This window comes from Xiphophorus hellerii, chromosome 4 (assembly GCF_003331165.1).
Source record: "Xiphophorus hellerii strain 12219 chromosome 4, Xiphophorus_hellerii-4.1, whole genome shotgun sequence".
Lineage (NCBI taxonomy): Eukaryota > Metazoa > Chordata > Actinopteri > Cyprinodontiformes > Poeciliidae > Xiphophorus > Xiphophorus hellerii.
The window spans coordinates 33,506,161-33,524,713 of NC_045675.1; the positions used below are offsets into that span (position 1 = coordinate 33,506,161).

At 43.0% G+C, this 18,553-nt stretch overlaps 2 protein-coding genes across 2 annotated transcripts; both read right to left on the reverse strand.

Moving 5' to 3' along the window:
• Positions 1-513: 513 nt before the first annotated feature.
• tollip (toll interacting protein) lies at positions 514-6,893 on the reverse strand. The gene is made up of 6 exons (XM_032560236.1): positions 6,861-6,893; positions 3,770-3,919; positions 3,344-3,526; positions 2,891-3,043; positions 1,537-1,621; positions 514-1,458 (listed from the first exon to the last, which is right to left on the reverse strand). Exons 1-6 carry the CDS (start codon positions 6,891-6,893, stop codon positions 1,235-1,237), a joined length of 828 nt encoding a protein of 275 aa, XP_032416127.1. The 3' UTR covers positions 514-1,234.
• Positions 6,894-8,406: 1,513 nt separating this feature from the next.
• On the reverse strand, positions 8,407-18,423 carry spg21 (SPG21 abhydrolase domain containing, maspardin). Its single transcript, XM_032560235.1, has 8 exons — positions 18,052-18,423; positions 12,643-12,804; positions 12,134-12,214; positions 11,492-11,637; positions 11,303-11,411; positions 11,084-11,191; positions 10,853-10,993; positions 8,407-8,952 (listed from the first exon to the last, which is right to left on the reverse strand). The coding sequence occupies exons 1-8, from the start codon at positions 18,112-18,114 to the stop codon at positions 8,827-8,829; spliced, it is 936 nt and encodes a 311-aa protein (XP_032416126.1). The 5' UTR covers positions 18,115-18,423; the 3' UTR covers positions 8,407-8,826.
• Positions 18,424-18,553: the final 130 nt, after the last annotated feature.

Sequence of the window (18,553 nt, forward strand, 5' to 3'; positions counted from 1 at the left end):
TTCATTACCTGAGAATTCAGTTTTGAAACTAAACTAGTTATGAGACTTACTTAAACTTTGACTAGTTCCCCATTTCTCAGATCAGTAAACTCAGTGGCTTCTTTCAAAGGTCAGCTAAAAATGATTTAAATCTGCTTTTACTTAAATTTGTTTTGTGTATTTGTTATTTTGTTTGTTGAAGCACTTTGTGATTTTTATTTTGAAAGGTCCTATAAATTAAAAAGTTTTACTTTGATCCTGTAAGGAAAATTAATCTCTACTTGTACAAAATGAAGATGTTCCATAACCTGCAGAATCTCATCTCAAAAAGTCAGAACTATACCTTTAAAAAGCTGGAGATTGTTTTTTAACAGGTGCTGCGTGTAGCTACTAGTATTCATGTATTCTTGTGTCCGTTGTGTGTGTTGTGTGTGTGTGTCGGTCCTGTCAGACTGTGTTCAGTTCTAGATGAAACCGATGAAGATAAAACTAATGACTGTTTCAACTTGAAGTGAACAAAGAAAAACTTCAAAGTATTTTGGCCTCAGAAGCTTTATTGGCAAGCTAATCATGGAACAAAGCGACATCGTCACGCTGCACTTCAGACACCAAGGTTCATTAACAAGCCACTGCACAGACACTTTTAGATTTTATATCAAAATAACTTTAAAATACTTTTCTTAGTGTTTTATAGATACATCTAAGACAGTTGGGTAATATTTCATAATTTCCTTATGGATTTACCCCAAATTTTGTATTGTATAGATTTTATATAATTTATAGATTTCTCATATAGCTAACATTTTTTGTCTAAAGGTGAAGGAGGAGCTGTACAACACAGACACAAACACTATTCAGCTAAAAATGCCAAAACAAACGGCAGATTGACTCGATCAGTGCAAATCAAACCCTGAAGTCAGCAAACCTTCAACAACTCAAACCAAACATCTACACACTCCACCGCCGAGTCCAACCTGTACACACCTGGCTGCTCCTATCAATGCAGCAACAGTGTGTGCAGTGTGTATCTACACACACTCTGCTAGGCTAATTGAACTGAGAGGAAACGGACCTCTGAGCAGCAGCTGGTGGATCAATCTCAGGGTTAAAGTTCTTTGGGAGAACTGTGTGTACATGTGGAAAGCTGCAGTAGTCTCTGTGGGCGATAGCTGACTGGTCATGGCCTCCCTGCTGCATCGTGCACGTTTCTGTTGGAATGTCTGCTGCCCGCTGCGCCCTGCTGCTGCTGCTGCAGCTACAGCTCCTCGGTCATCTGCAGGAGGGAGTTGATGGCGGCGTCCTTGTTGCCCTGCTGCGCCTCCAGCACCGTGCGGACCACCTCCTTGTCCAGGTTGGGGAACATGTCCTGAAGAGCCTGCAGGTCCTCCTCGCTGCACGCCGGGCCCTGGCCCCCCATAGCCGGCATGCTGCTTGGTACGGCCATGGGGACCACACCCTGGTTATAGACTCCTGGCACCCCTTAGGATACCAGACAGGCAGTGAGACAGCAGCCATTGTGTGTAGGCGTGTGTGTATGTGTGAGTGTGTGTGTCTTACCTGCAATAGGCACATAGCCTACTCCTTCCTGGTAGACAGAGGGCATTAGAACAACAGGCTGGGTCATCATTGCTGCTGGTAGGGACTGCAATAAAGAGACATTCACCATTAGAACGGTTGCTATGGAAACTTGTGATACTCATTGTAGTGAACTTGTTCAGCTTTCTCACTCAGACTAAGTTCCATTATGTGGAAATAATGCAAGGCTGGTCTTTAGGTAGCAGCTTCTATTATGTCTATGCACCACCAGAGGAAGGAGTTCTGACTTTATCACAGCAGAAAAACACAAACATCTGGAGTATCTAGAGTGACGCGTCACTGCTGGACGTTTTCCTCAACATGTTAGCACCGAGTGTAGAATTAGAAAATATCTAGCACTATAGAAATGTGATCAATATCAATAAAAAATATGTTACAGAACTCCAATCCAGATCCACACGGCATTCTGGAAGATGTACGCAAAGGAAAGGGTCACTCTTTTTTTTTTTTTTTTTTTCCTAGGAACAACCTGAATCTGCTGCGCAGCAGATTCACCGCCCCTGGAGCCCCTGGAGCCCCTGGGGCCCCTGAGTAACAGTGTTTACTGTTACTGGTGTTAAACAACACTTAAAGCCTGGTGGTCTACCAGGCTTATAACACACTGAGAGAAACCCGAGAACCTGCAGTTACCTCAACTAGAACTTTTATTTAAGTCCCACCACTAATACTGACAATGCTGTTGACTCAGTTTACCTGAGATCTTACAGAAACATTCATAGTCTAGAAATATGATTTGGCCAAAGATCTGAGCTGAAACATTCTGACTGTAACCATGGGAGCAGCAACTGCAGCAACAGCAATTCATAAAACTGTCTAAAATCTAAACACTTTACCATGAAATAGCAATACTGTCACAAAGTTTCCTGGAGTTCTAGTTAGTGAACCAATAGTATTGTTAGAGTAAATCTGTAGAACAGCAGGTTTGTGTTTTATTCATCACTCAGTGAGTTTTATAACAGACATAGAAATTATTCAGAATATCAACCAAGGCTTCAGACTTCTGACCATTACAATTTCCTAAAATCTGAATCCAAGTCAGAAGAAACAACAGTTAGTGTGTTAGCTAACCATGCCTCCATCTCTAGTACACACCCCCACACACGCCGACACACACACACCTGTCACTGCTGCTGACTAGTTTAGATTTCGTTTCAATTCCTGGAGAAGTTGAAAATAAAACTGTTAGCGTGGTTCACCTGTAACACTAACATCTTTATTTCATCATGTTGGATTAGAAAATGTGTGTCAGTTGTCAGACGGGGTGTGTGTGTGCGTGTGGGGGTGGGTGGGTGTGTGTGTGTGTGATTGCACTCACAGCAAATGACATGACCAGGTTAATCATGCCCTCCTTGTCGTCTCCCTGCCTCCCACTGAGGCTGAACCACTCGTCCACCACGTTTCCGTCCCTCAGGCCCTCAGGAATGGTGACATGTGTCCAGGCAATCCTGTCATCCATGGAGAACGCTCTCTGCACACACACACACACCCTCACACACACATCAACTCAGACCACTTCAGCCAATTTAGGATCATTTCACTAGAATACACAGCTCCCATTTCAAATATTTATTCATATTTTCGGATACAGACATTAAATAAATTCTGAAAACATAAACTTGAATTGTTTTATTTATTTAAACTAAATTTATTTGTTCAGATGGTTGAACTGCAGTTCAGCCCATCAGCAGTGTCCACCTACAAGTTGCAGTTTCATCTCAGTGTACTTTAAGGTTCAGTTTTTTGTTGGGTATTTTCCAAAGCTCCTCACCTCATCAAAGATCTCCAGGTAGAAGGAGTCGACGCCTGGTGGTACCGTACACTGGATCACTTTGTTCCAGCGCGGGTTCTTTGCTCCGTTATGAGCAGTCGGGGTCTCATAGACCGCATAGCCCAGTCTGATCCTGCAGTACGGATCCATCCGGGTCATCCCGTAGTTTTTAGCCAGCTTGGCCTGCACAGGTAAAGACATAGCAGCGTTAGTAAGGAAGTAAACACAAGTTGGCTCCAATCAATGGATGGGAAAAAAAGGGTTCAAATCTATGATGAGGACATAATGCAAAACACTTTCATATGTTCAGCCCAATAAATGCAATTTACATCATGAATAACAAATTGTAGAGGCAGCTGGGTACTAACATACTCAGCTAAATACACTAAGTTGACACCTGGCTGCCGCTTGAACGGTCCATCTTACCTGGACTACAGTGATGCTGAGTCGGCCCACGGTGTTCACCGAGCCTCCATACTGCAGCTGGCGGGCCGTCTGGGCGTCCAGCTGGACCTGCTGCTGCTGCTGGGTGGGAGCGATCCGCAGGAAGTCCTGCGGCAGCTCCCCGATGTACACCTGGAGACACGACACACTGCTGAGGACGAGGCAGGGCAGGCACCGAACACGACTAACAAGAACGCCTGGCACCAGAACTGATTTTGCTGGAAGATAAATTGTCCCAAAAATGATTGCAATTAGCAGTGAACCAATATATGCCCCAGTTGATTTATTGGTTTCAATTTCCTTCATTTTGGGAGATTGGTGATCAGCTGATACTCATCTGTGAAGCCGATCTTATCTCCAATCTTATTTACCTCTGCAAAGGTCTAAAAATCAACCACTGTCCTCTTCTGCTCTCCCCTGAGAGGTTTGACTGACAGACTGACAACACCAGCTCATGTCTGTCACCCCACTGTTGGGGTGACAGCAACTTTCTTGCTGTATTTAAAAACATTTCAATAAAAAAAATTATCAGCCAAAATCAAAATCACCAGGTTAGGTTTTTTAAAGATCCGTAATCGGCAATCATCCAGAAAATCAGTGCACACCTAGTTGCAATAAATGATAACACTGTTGTTTTGTGATCATTTTAATATACACTGCTCAAAAAAATAAAGGGAACACTTAAACAACACAATATAACTCCAAGTAAATCAAACTTCTGTGAAATCAAACTGTCCACTTAGGAAGCAACACTGATTGACAATCAATTTCACCTGCTGTTGTGCAAATGGAATAGACAACAGGTGGAAATTATTGGCAATTAGCAAGACACACTCAATAAAGGAGTGGTTCTGCAGTTAGGACCACAGACCACTTCTCAGTACCTATGCTGTCTGGCTGATGTTTTGGTCAGTTTTGAATGTTGGTGGTGCTTTCACACTCGTGGTAGCATGAGACGGACTCCACAACCCACACAAGTGGCTCAGGTAGTGCAGCTCATCCAGGATGGCACATCAATGCGAGCTGTGGCAAGAAGGTTTGCTGTGTCTGTCAGCGTAGTGTCCAGAGGCTGGAGGCGCTACCAGGAGACAGGCCAGTACACCAGGAGACATGGAGGAGGCCGTAGGAGGGCAACAACCCAGCAGCAGGACCGCTACCTCCGCCTTTGTGCAAGAAGGAACAGGAGGAGCACTGCCAGAGCCCTGCAAAATGACCTCCAGCAGGCCACAAATGTGCATGTGTCTGCACAAAGGGTTAGAAACCGACTCCATGAGGATGGTATGAGGGCCCGACGTCCACAGATGGGGGTTGTGCTCACAGCCCAACACCGTGCAGGACGCTTGGCATTTGCCAGAGAACACCAGGATTGGCAAATTCGCCACTGGCGCCTTGTGCTCTTCACAGATGAAAGCAGGTTCACACTGAGCACATGTGACAGACGTGACAGAGTCTGGAGACGCCGTGGAGAGCGGTCTGCTGCCTGCAACATCCTTCAGCATGACCGGTTTGGCAGTGGGTCAGTAATGGTGTGGGGTGGCATTTCTTTGGAGGGCCGCACAGCCCTCCATGTGCTCACCAGAGGTAGCCTGACTGCCATTAGGCACCGAGATGAGATCCTCAGACCCCTTGTGAGACCATATGCTGGTGCGGTTGGCCCTGGGTTCCTCCTAATGCAGGACAATGCTAGACCTCATGTGGCTGGAGTGTGTCAGCAGTTCCTGCAAGATGAAGGCATTGAAGCTATGGACTGGCCAGCCCGTTCCCCAGACCTGAATCCGATTGAGCACATCTGGGACATCATGTCTCGCTCCATCCACCAACGTCACGTTGCACCACAGACTGTCCAGGAGTTGGTGGATGCTTTAGTCCAGGTCTGGGAGGAGATCCCTCAGGAGACCATCCGCCACCTCATCAGGAGCATGCCCAGGCGTTGTAGGGAGGTCATACAGGCACGTGGAGGCCACACACAATACTGAGCCTCATTTTGACTTGTTTTAAGGACATTACATTAAAGTTTGATCAGCGTGTAGTGTTATTTCACTTTAATTTTGTGTGTGGCTCCAAATCCAGGCCTCCATTGGTTAATAAATTTGATTTCCATTGATGATTTTTGTGTGATTTTGTTGTCAGCACATTCAACTTTGTACAGAACAAAGTATTCAATGAGAATATTTCTTTCATTCAGATCTAGGATGTGTTATTTGAGTGTTCCCTTTATTTTTTTGAGCAGTGTAATATAATGATAATGACATTACAAATACACCCTCTGGTGTTAGCTGTTAGCCAGTACAACAGTCCCTTAGTCACTTCACGTTGTTGGGAAAGTTATGCTAGCCTTGCACTGCATCACACTTCCATGTTTTCCAAACAAGATTTTAAATTAAATTTGCAGTGTGTCTGCTGGTAAATGCAAATTTAAATGACGTGTCATGTTTGGTTGAACTAGCAGGGAGGGGGGGCTGAATGTTGTTTGCCCAGCCCAGGGCACCGAACAGGCTAGGACCGCCCATGCCTGAGTGATTTCAGAGGTTGATACATCAACAGCTCTTTAATGCATTTTATCCTGATTTTAACTTCTGTTTAGCACATCCACTAGTATGAATCTCTATTGTTGTCATCGAGGAAACGCAGTCGTTAAGGAATCTGAGCGCGGCTCAGCCTGGCGTCAGGCTCGGTCTGAAGAGCTCCTCCATCAGTGAGGTTAAAAACAAAAAACAGACATGATGCGATCTGATGAATCCCTAAATGTGGTAGAAGAAAACCATTTCTCGATGTGTCTGTGTGTCATGATGTGAAAACAGCAGCTCAGATCTGACCGGGAACTGAGCAGAGAAATGGGAAGATGTCCAAGATGCGGAAAGCATTCAACAAGAAGATGAAGCTAGCACCGACAGGACAGAAGCTAGCTGACCAACAGCTAACTAGCGGCTAATTAGACGATAAATCCGAGTAAATGAGTCTGTCAGAGGCTGAGCTGGGAGCCCGGCTGGATGTCTGTCAGTGAGAGTCAGAAATCAGGACACAAGTTGCGCCTAGCTGTCAGTCAGTCCTGGAGCTAATTCAAGTCCGTTACCTGTCCCCGCTGGGTGCTAATGGTAGTCGCCATGTCGTTCCTCCAAGAACTGGACTCAAATACTGTCGAGTCGTGACGCTTCTTGAAACAATAAAAAAAGTCCTTAGTGACTCATTAAAAATAACTGAGCTTCTGAGTTTGGGCTGAAACCGACTCCGGAAATGTCTTGCTATTGAAGATAATGGTGCAGTGCTGCCCCCAGTGTCCGGCGGTTTGCTTCCTGCTTGTTCTCACTTTGTAGCGCAGTACCGCCGCTAACCAGCAGGGTGGGCCAGAATCAACCATTTTCCCCAGTCAAAAATGCAAAACAGAACAAACAAATTTACTATGTTCGTCTCTACAAAATACTTACTTCCTCCTTTTCAATGCAAATTGTAAGATGTTCCTTTTACTCACTTTTAAAAACTGATAGAAAATATTTCTTATTAAACATCCTCTTTCTATGGTGCATTCCTAACAATTTAGAATAACTTATCAGATGTAAGTTTTTAATAAATCTTATTTGGTCACCAAGCAAGATTTATTTATTAGATATTTTTCTTAAATTTGTTTCTTTCAATCCCTTTTTCAATATGGACACTATTGAGTAATACATACAGCTTCCTGTCACCCAGTGATGTTGCTACCAGAGTAACAATTTTTTTCATCTACTTCACAGCATATCTACCACTTTCAGAGCATCTACTGCTTCATTGCCTGTATTCCCATCTGAGAAGGGATCCACATAAATCTCACAGTTGGATGTCTCATTCCATTAAGTTTTTATGTCCAGAATTCCAGCAAGCCTTTGGGGGAAGCTTGTGGAAAGAAACCCAGAACCTTTGGGTTCTGGGTAAAAGGCAATGACTGAGGAAATGTATATAAACTTTTGATTTTGAGGACATTAATAAATAAGTTGTCATTTAGCAAATAGAAATAATTTTGGTCATTCTAACTGACCCAAAACAAGAAAGGGGAGGTCTTGTGTGGGAAAAAAAAAGTGGACATGTCATTATGCTGGGGTCCTAAATGTCAAGTTTGAACTGATTGTCATTGATGGGTCCTTGAGATTGATATGAACATAAAGCTTGTTCATATCTATGGACCCACTCATCCAGAATCAGATTCTCTCAGGGCAATGCAGAGTCTTGCAGACATAACAAGCACCCACTCATATTCACTCATGTTTTTGGACTGTCGGGAGAAGCTGGAGTACCTGAAGAGAACGCAAGCATACACAGGGAGGACATACAAAATCAATGCAGAAAAACTCCAGAATCCAGGACCCTGTTTGCTGCAAAGTATTACTGCTAGAAACTATTGTATGAAGATTGCCATTTTCATAACATGTTGAGATTATGATTAAAACCATTTCCTTACTTCTTTGAGATTAGATAAAATTGAATAAATGTCCTCGGAACAGACATGACACCAGTTGGTCAACTCAGAGAGTTGGATCATTCATTTTAACATTAAAATTCAGTTACATCCATCCATCGTCGGATGGTGCTTCTAGTACTTCAAGCACTAGATATTTGTTGGAAAAAAAAGAGAAAAGCCAACAAAATATGAAATCAAAAAGAAAAATTGTATTCCAAAAAAAAACAAAATTCATATTGGTAAATTACACAAACTTTCAGACGTACAGTGTGTCTTTGTATATCCAGTGTGTTCAATATTCTGTTAACAGCTGGTACAGTCTACTACAATTTCTCTTTCAAACAGACGTGAACACACCATTCAGGCAGCTTATGAGTGCAAGAATCATTCCACATAAGGCAAGGTGTTGTGTATGGTTTGCAGAGCAAAGCAGCGGTAATGTACCACACGTCAATATGAAAATATTGCTCCATCTGACAAATAAAAACATTCTTAGTTGAATTTTTGATTGAATGCTAGACTCCAAAGAAAAGTCCCTGGAGACTAGTGTGAAATGAGTTCAGGAGTCAACGTGTCCTGGCGAACCAGACTGCAGGGAAACCTCGGCTCATTGGTTGTCCTCAGGGTCCTGGTTGTAGCTCAGGTGGCTCCGCTGAACCTCTAGCTCCTCTGCGCTTACCATGGCAGGATCTATGGCAGCATACCTGGTACCATGGAACTGACGCAAGTGAATCTGAAAAGTAGTAGAAACCAAAATGTCATCATTTAACATTTACATCACATCATGTAAGTACTGTTTTGTGGAGAGATTTCTGTCTGCAGGGAGAGGACTTTGTCTAAAGTAGATTGTGAAAAAGTCACAATATATCATAGACATGATGTGGTACTCTTATAAATCTGTATGGTCCTCCTGTAAACACAATCTGCTTTGGAATAAATTTCTTAATTCCATTTCATCTTAAATGAAATATAGCCAAGAATCAGACCGCAGAGGTTCCCGCCTTCGGCCACCACCCATCCCACGTTGCACCCGGCCCCTTAAGCCCCTCCCACAGGTGCTGAGCCCATGTGAAGGGGCATCATCTCCTCTTCAGTGACCCCACTCTGTTTCCAGTGGTGCGCCCTCACCCAGACAAAGTGCATCTTTGTCTGATCCCTCACCTAGAATCAGTTTGTCTTGGGTGACCATGAAGCCCCTGACAACATGGTTCTTAGAAACATTGGGACACTCAAAGCCCTTCATCACAGTAATATGGCAACCCATGGAGGGTTACCCATTCTATTCATAACACAATGAATGGACAGAATTTTTAAGCGCAGTCAAGGTGTTGATGAGATCTGTTTTGGTGTTCTCAGGATCATGTCTCTGCTCTTTGCAGATGATGTGGTCCTATTGGCCTCATCAAATCGGGATTTACATCTATAGCTTGAGCAGTTCACAACCAAGTGTGAAGTGGCCGCAATGAGGATCAGTGCCTCCAAATACGTGGTGGTGAGTTGGAAAAGGATAGACCGCCTTCTGCAAGTCAGAGATGAGTTCCTGCCCCAAGTGCAAGTGTTTAAGTATCTTGGGATCTTGTTCAAGAATGAGGGAAAAGTGGAGCAGCCAGGACACACTGTGGGGAAGAGAGAGCTGAGTCAAAAGGCAAAACTCAATTTACTGGTTGGTCTACGTTCCTGCCCTCATCTGTGGTCACATCTCTGAAGCTCTGGATAAAGAGCAAAAGAGCAAGATCGCTGATATAAGTGGCCGAGTTTAGTTTTCTGTTAGGTGTTTAGGCTTTCCCTTAGAGATAGGCTGAGAAGCTCAGTCATCTGGGAGGGACTCAGAGTAGAGCTGCTGCTCCTCCATGTCAAGAGGAAGCAGTAAGGTGGCTCGGGCATCTGGTTAGAATGCCTCCCTAACCTGGTGAGGTGTTCCAAACACATCCCACCGGGAGGAGACGCAGAGGAAGACCCAGGACACACTGGAGGGACTATATTTCTCAATTGGCCTGGGAACGTCTTGGGATTACCCTGGAAGAGCTGGAACAAGTGGCTGAGAAGAGGGAAGTCTGGGCCTCCCTGCTCAGGCTGCTACCCAACCCCAGACAGGTGGAAGATGATGGATGGATAAAGTCACAAGATGTCGGTCCTTTAAATAGACGGTAGCTCTCAGATAGCAAAAAGACTCACCTTTCAGATTGATCCTTGTAATAAATGACAGATTAATCTCCACTACAGATGATAAATTTTTTAAACATTAATAGAGTTTAACAGAACCCATTACTCTGTTAAATCAGCTTGTTCCTGCCTGAACAGGGTTTACGTCAAGAGTCTAGTTAAGGTCAAGATGAACTTTGAGGTATTTGCAGATAATTCATCCAGTAAATGATGAATTATCCCATTGTCTGTTGAACAGACAGACTGTTGTCAATCTTTGCTTCCCAAAGATTGAGAATACTCCCAGTAAAAACCTTCTCTGCATCCTAAGTTACAAATCTTCCTTGTACTTTGTACTCAGAACAATAAAAGCTTCCTGGCATACACACATGGCGTTGGTCCATTTCTGGTTGCAAATAATAACTTTCCTCACTTCAAGAGAATGCAAACACTGTAAATTAGTGGGTAAAACATTGTGAATCAGAACCAACCTGTATGTAAAGGTTGACCTCAGCGCTCCTGCACAAATATGGGAAGTTTCCTCCGGTTTTCAGATGTGCCCGTCTAGCATTGGGATACAGTTTATACATCTCTTCTTTGGCCTCCAGTGAGAGGGCGCTCTGATCAAACACCTCAACATCAACAACATAGCTAGGTCAGATGTGCTTGGAATACACAGGATAGAATCAGATAAAGGAGATAAAAAAAACAACAAAACTTACATCTATGATGGTCACAGCAACATCTTTTATTTTGTGAGGCTCAACGTAGGAGTTCTGACAGTTAAGTGTTAGCCTTGAAGCTAGCTCGCTTTGACTCAGAGTCTCCAGCTGCATAAGGAAAACACAGACTGATGTGTTTAACATATAAACATAAGCATGAAGACAGGAATCAACTGTTAATGTCATTACTAAAGCTGACTGACATCCATGGTTACATACCCTATCTACCATGAAGTCGATTGCATCTGCCATCTTAGGGTCCACAGGTCCTTTAGCAAAGTTTCCCAGGACGATCTTCTTCAGCAGGAAAGCTGGCATGAGCCAGAAACTGGCAGCAACACAGAAGCAGCATGAATAAAGAGACTCTAAAATGAAACCATCATGTCAGTGAGAGTGAGTCAGTGGCACCTGTTTGCAGTCCATGTCTGGTGAAATATGGACGTGTCACTGAATGAGTTACACAGGATCAAAGAGTGCACTCTGGGAGACTTGTGAGTATACTCTGCAAACTTCTGAGCCAAGAATCCTCCCAAAGATGCCCCGAACAGGTGGACCTGAGTGACATGGGGTCAGCGTTACACAGACGTCATACGCACATCATACATAAACCAGTCATATCAGGCCAGGTCACTTCCAAATGCGTAGCCAAACACAACAAAAGGTGCGATACCACCAATGATCATTTGGAAGGTGTGGCACACCTCATGCACGACTAGTGCAAGGAACCAAGGAGAAGAAGAAGACAGAAAAAAAAAGTTAAATCTTCTCCATTCACATACCCTGATGGCTGCACAGAAAACTTCTGTCTACTGCAGAACCTCTTCTGAAGTTTTTTCAGAGAATGTGAATTATCAAAATTTCCTCCACCTTTATTTTCCTCTGAATGAACTCTGAACTGTCTTATGATGGCCATATTGTCTAACAACAATGGCAACCTAACCACACATTAAAAGCATGAGGCTGTCTGTTACTCGACACAGTAACAGACTTATTATTGTGCATAAGGAGGCATAAATGGGCCTCAAGGGATCTATGAGAACAAAGTTGGACCTTGTCCAGTTGAAGGTGATCCAGAAGCTTCCGGAAGCCATCACAGAACTCCATGAGGTCCCAGTACACTGGATACTGCAGCTAAAACAGAACAACATATGATTAAAACAAATGGGAAAGGTAAGCAGCCAATATTTCTGATCACTTATCAATAAATTTGAGATTTGATACAAAAACAAATGTGAGGCATCAGGAATTGCTGAAAAGAGTCACAACAGCTAGAACAAGAACAGGCTTTGCACTGCATTGGCTCTGTAAGAAGATATGGTAACCGCGGCACAGGGGTCAGTCCTGTAACCAGGGGGTTGCTGGTTCAAACCCCAGCTCCATCCATCTCAGCCGTTGTGTTGTTGGACAAGACACTAAAACTTTAGATTGTGAAAAGTTTATGTTTTTGTGTATTTCTACACAATGTCAGAGGTAAGAAATGAGTGAAGCAGAGAAGATTTATCCTCTTATAGATGGCAGTGATGAGGATCACATGAGGATTCCTGCTGTGGTGAACTCACCGAGATGACCCTGTAACCCCAGCCAGTCAGGGCCTGCACCTGCTGGAAGAACACCTCCGCAGTCCCACTGACTGGGGGAAGGAAGATGATTGGACACCTGATACTTTTTGGGCCAGCATCATACAGAGACCACACCTTGCTGTCGTCATCGTCAACAATAATCTGGAAAACACACACACACTTGTTCTGTAACCTGATGGTTGCATTTGTCTTAAAAATGATGCACATTACACTATTACACCATATTAGAAAGAAACAATCTTTATTAAATGCCCATAAAAATAATACAAATCACACATCAAGCATTACTATTCTAATTGGTCGCTGCTGTACACATTTCAGAACATGATGGTCCTGACAGCTTAAAGCAATAGTCTCAAACTCCAGTCTTGAAAGGCCGGTGTACTGTTAGAAGTCTCTTTGCTTCGGCACACCTAGCTCTGATTGGCTCATCAGCATGAAGTCAAGTTCGATGGTGAGGCAGTTTCACCATTTAATTCCAGTGTGTAGGACGATCCACACATCTAAAAGTTGCAGGACTCTGGCCTTTGAAAACTGCAGCTTGAGACCGCTGGCTTAAACAGGTGGTAACTGACTTCTTCTCTTGTTTCTTAAGGAAGTTTTTCCTCTTTTCAAAAAGACTTCTTCAGTTCTGAACATATGGGAGCCCAAATAGGTTTAAAAGTTAAAGAACACTCACAATAATAAGGTTAGTAAGGTTACTGATTAGGCAATTAGGACACAGGAGTCACTGGCTTTTCCCTCTATGGAGCTCAATGTTCAGGTCGTGTTGCTTTAATGTGGCCAAACCATGGCACTTTCTAAACACAATGTACCAGGGCATTTTAAAACTAACAACACCCTCAAACAGAAAGTAGTTCACCCCAAGGACAAAACACCCAAACACAAACTGAGCGGTGGGGTCCGGTCCAGTGAGGATTGTTTAAAACTCTACGCTGGAGAAACTAAACAGCAGCTACACAATAGAACAGCCCAACACAGAAGAACCAGCACTTCACTTACATCTTAGGGACAATTTCTTGAAGACAGCGATGTGGACATTTCACACAGGAGGACAGGTGGTTTGAGTGGAATGAAAGAAGTCATCTTTCAGTTAAATATGAAAAACCAACACTAAACATAAGAGACGGCATCAAATTTCATCTTTCTAACCTACTCTTCATAAGGAGTAGGGCTGTAACGATGCACTAATCTCACGATACAGTATGATATGTGATATTCTGCTCACAACGCAATATATATCACAATGTTCAGCATTTGATGCGATTCGCTACATTTGTAAGATTTTCTGAGATTTTAGATTGACAGAGTGATTTTGGTAACATTTTGTGACTGTTACATAGATTTGGATTGAATTAATTGAACTAATGGTGTAATACTGGTGTAAACCTCCATGAGGAAGTTTCCAGCAGTGTTATTGGAACTGTGCTCAGACATGCAGTCGGTTTTGGAGAGCAAGACGCTGAGGGAGATCTTGGCAACAGAACTTTCACTGAAAATATCATCAAGGTTGTTCACATAAGTATCTTGTTGTCTTGCTTGTTGACTTAAGCTCAAATTGGGCTTTTCCTTTCAAAACAAATTTGACTTTTCTCCTAAAATGAAGAAACAGCTTACCGCAGCTACATTTTTATCCATTTAGGATTACTCAGACCTGTTTTGTATGAACACCTCAGCTCCATATCTTTTTTTGTAAGACTATATTGTATGGCAAAAATAAAGATTTTTAAAATGTGCAACTTGGCTGCAATTCTTTTGAAAAAGGTTCCTCAAAAATCAGTCATTTTAGGTTGCAACAATTACAAAAAAACATGGCAGCATCCTGGATGTAGCAGTGGGACTGATTAAAGTCCCACTACAGCTGGTTTGCCAGATGTAACAGAGCATTTAGAGGCCCACCCCTGGACTAACATGAGAAGTATTTTCATTCTATGTACAAAATAAGTGATGTGCATCTAACCAACCTGGAGGTGAGGTGGCCTAGATCAATGCACAATCCACTTTTGAAAACAGATGGTTATAAACAGATTATAAAGTGTCATAGTGAGAGATTGGTGGCTTCATGGAGATACATTCATTTATTGTCCTGATAGCAACTTCAAGAAAATTACTAGTCAGTGGTTCAAGTGAGCGACTTGGTTAAACTAGTTTCCCAGTGTTCTGTCAAGCCCCCGAGTGCCTCTGTGTTGACAGTATAGTCAAGCCAATAAACAGGTTTACAGGTTCAAATGCCTCAGCCTCTTCCCTTCCCACGATCACTTCCAGCAACAGCGTCAGTCCATGTCGGTGCAATAAAACAATAACAGGACAGGCTGATTCCACTGTTCAGAGCCTCTTGTTTAAAGATTCTCTTCTCTTCATGTGTGGAGATGATGTTGGGTCATGCAAAAAAGAGAATGGAGACATGTTGAAAAAGAAGACTGGAACTCCCTCATTGAACTGAACTGCGAGTGAATCAAAAGAGGAAGTTTATATTCCTTTCTCCACACTTCATCCCATAAAGTAAACATGCTTGGATTCATGTGTTCACTCTTTCATACAGGTTTGTTTGGACACATTCTCTTATTTGAATTTATGACATACATCAACAGGACACCTCAGATGTTTCAGATACTGTGACCTGATGTGTACAATCTTAAAAATGACACACGGTGGGCTTTACGTTTTCTTTTTTAAATACGACATGTTCAAAAACTGCAGCTAGACTTTGATTTTTTTAACATTTTCTCACAATATTCAGAAAAAACCCTCATATCACACTGATGTTTACCTTCAGATTTTCCAGTGAAAATCATGCCTCACTCACAGCTTAGATGCAACATGTGATAGTGAGCAGCGTGTGATCCAAAGGCCCCTCTGAGTGGAATCATGTGACCATGACTGAATGAGCTCAGTGCTGTTGGATAAGCACCTTCAGTCCTCATTCAGGGCAGAAAGCAGTGAGTTTCCACCGGTGAGGCCAAATAGATTCTTTGATTAGCAAACAACCCACTCCTGATAAGCGGCTGATGCACCACAGCTCAACACAGAGCCACTGTGAGAACCTCACATCTGAGTGGAATCCCAGCAACACGGAGTGAGTGGCTGATTAGTAAACACTGACAGTGGCCCGGAGTACAGTGTAAAACTACTGAATAAATGGCTGTGCTTAATCCAACAGGAGAAGAAAGTTAGTGGACCAGTCAAAGTCCAGTCCCAGATCAGCAGGATTTACATTGTAGTTCTTTAAAAAGCAAGGTTTTAGCATCTGAGCTGCTCAGACTTGGATGGACTCGCAGCAGAATGTTTGGGAGGGTTTGATTGGATGCTGAAGTCTGGCTTTAGACCGACACACACCAGCTGACGAACAACGCTTCCTGACTGCTTTCATTTCAGTTGTTAAAGTTTATTGTATCAGAATAGCAGCTGACATTCTCAAACTATGAACTTACTTTTTTCCAACTCACACTTCTTAATCTATTAGAAGTTTAAAACAGACCACGCTGATGGTCTTTAGGATATCCCCCGCCCCATACATGGAGCTGTGGCTGAGCTGGAGAAATGCATCCTGGGTACTGTAAGCAGGGTTACCACAGATCCTTCCTCCCAGCAGTGGTCAGACTCTAGAACCATCCCTGCTGTTATTTTCAGTTTTGCCATGTCTTGTAAATAGTTTGTTTCTTTCTGCAACAAATATAAATGCAACATGTTTTTCCCACTGTGTCAATCTGACTATGCTATTTTAATAACTGCAGTATTTCTTTCATGTGCTATAAATCTGCCCGTCCTCTACTACAGTATCTTTTCTTACTTCCTGTTTTTATATTTTTGCCTTGGTGTGAATCTACATGCTTTGCCTTTCCTGTCACTTCACTTAGGTTATTTCTATTCTCTATTCTATGATTTATACCCCAGAGATCTCACTTGTTAAAACCAGACTGACTTCAGCAGCAGCTGCAGTCAGTATGGAACTACATCGTTTTTATCCCTTCTTTCTCTTGAACTTCCTGGCTGCCAGTTTGCCTACATAGCAGTATTATGTATTTTCCAGGCCCATAGTGTCATTTCATAGCACAATCAAATAACTATGCTACCATCAGTTGTTATAAAAACGCTATATGTATCAAACATGACTTAAAAGAAATTTGACTTTGTAATTGAAATTGGGTCTCTGTTTTTTTAAGAAGCCATTCCACCTTCAGCACGTCATCACAACAATGTTCCTCCACTGTACAACTATTCTTAGGAGCATTGAACTCAGAAGTAGTTGATTTGATGAGCTCACAAGATTTGCAGTTCCACCAGGTGTTTGCTAATTGCTGCTGCCACTAGTCTGGAGGAGCAGGGGGAGGGACGGCTCTGCTGGAGGGTGCAGCTTCAAGGAGGAGCTTTGTGGAAATAGACAGGAAGAGTTTAGGCACCTCTGAATGGTTGCCACGGGAGATAAAATAATTTTTCCAAGCATACATGAAAGAAACAAAGCAACACTCCAGGTAAGTTTATGATGAGGGAATATTATAACATGATGTGAAGCTAGATTTTATACAACACTTCCACTTTGATATTCAAATGCAGACATTTCCAGATGTTTTAATCAAATCATGGCAAGTCTCTGGTTGCCAACTTGCATGTACACTGATGTATAGCAGCCAATTACAACCTTACACATGAAAATATACTAATCAATTATACCTAGAGCTCTGAAATACACATTTAGCCTGGCAGGATCAGCATGAGCAATATCATAATCGCAAAGGATGGCTTGGGTGCAATATATGGTAGGCCTCAACATCTCAGGTTCAAAGCATTAAAACTCTGCTAATACTTCATCAGACTGACAGAAGATCCGTTTTCCCCACAGCCAATACTTTCCTAAAGCCTTTGGGATTAATAAAGCATTTCTGAATCAAATTTAGCCATTAAAAAGGCCTTTCAGTCCCTGTCGTCTCCTCTTTGTTTTTCTCCCTGATATCACTCTTGCTAATGAAGATCCTAAAACTCCAAGAGAGCAGTGAGGATCGTCATATGATGGAGAGAAGTATAGAGTGGTGTGTTCAATGTGGTCAACTGATAGTATTTCTTGTTACTGTAACACACAGGCATCACCCCACAAGTCCTTCTTCAGTAACTACCATCCACGCCATTAGGAGGGCCAGTCTGGACCGAACCTGGCACCACGCTGTCAGTAAAGACTGCTGGGATCTCCATTGACTGGATCCCTTCATAAATCTGGAGACTCTGGAGCTCCAGTCAACATTTCTGATCTGACGGTAGCACACCTTATTAACACGCACATGGGCACATCCAGTTATGCTTCATAATACAAAACACATGAATGTTTAATCAACCTTCCAATGCGGTCTCCGGATAACTTGATGGATCTAAACAGCAGGAGGTGGCTGTACTTACTCTCTTCAGGGGTACTGTGCTTCTGAACCAGTTGTAGTCAGGAGACACTTTGATCTCCTCCATCTGAGCTGTCACATGCAGGCGGGACTGAATCAGCTCGGAAAGCGCTCCCTCTCCTCCGGACAGCAAGCAGAACAAACCCCGCTGCTAGCTGCTAACGCTGCTCACAAATTCCCCGGGTCGGGCCGCCACTTCAGGCCGCTGCTGCCGTCCTGCTGCGGGTGGCGGTGAGTCACGGTGCCCGGGGGTGTTCATCCATGTCACTGTTGCATGTTTTTTCTATCTTCAGGCTGGTCTTATGACTCTTTTTTACCTACTTCCGCAAAGCGTCTACCACGACTCACGCAAAAAGGTGCGTTTAGATACAACCGGAAATCGGAAAACATAGTTTTTTTGGGGGGCTGCATCAACCAACCAGGGAACATTATCTTCCTAGTTTCGTTTTTTTTAAATCAAAAGATTTTCGGCTGTGTTGCAGTTCTGTTAAACGATTACAACTACC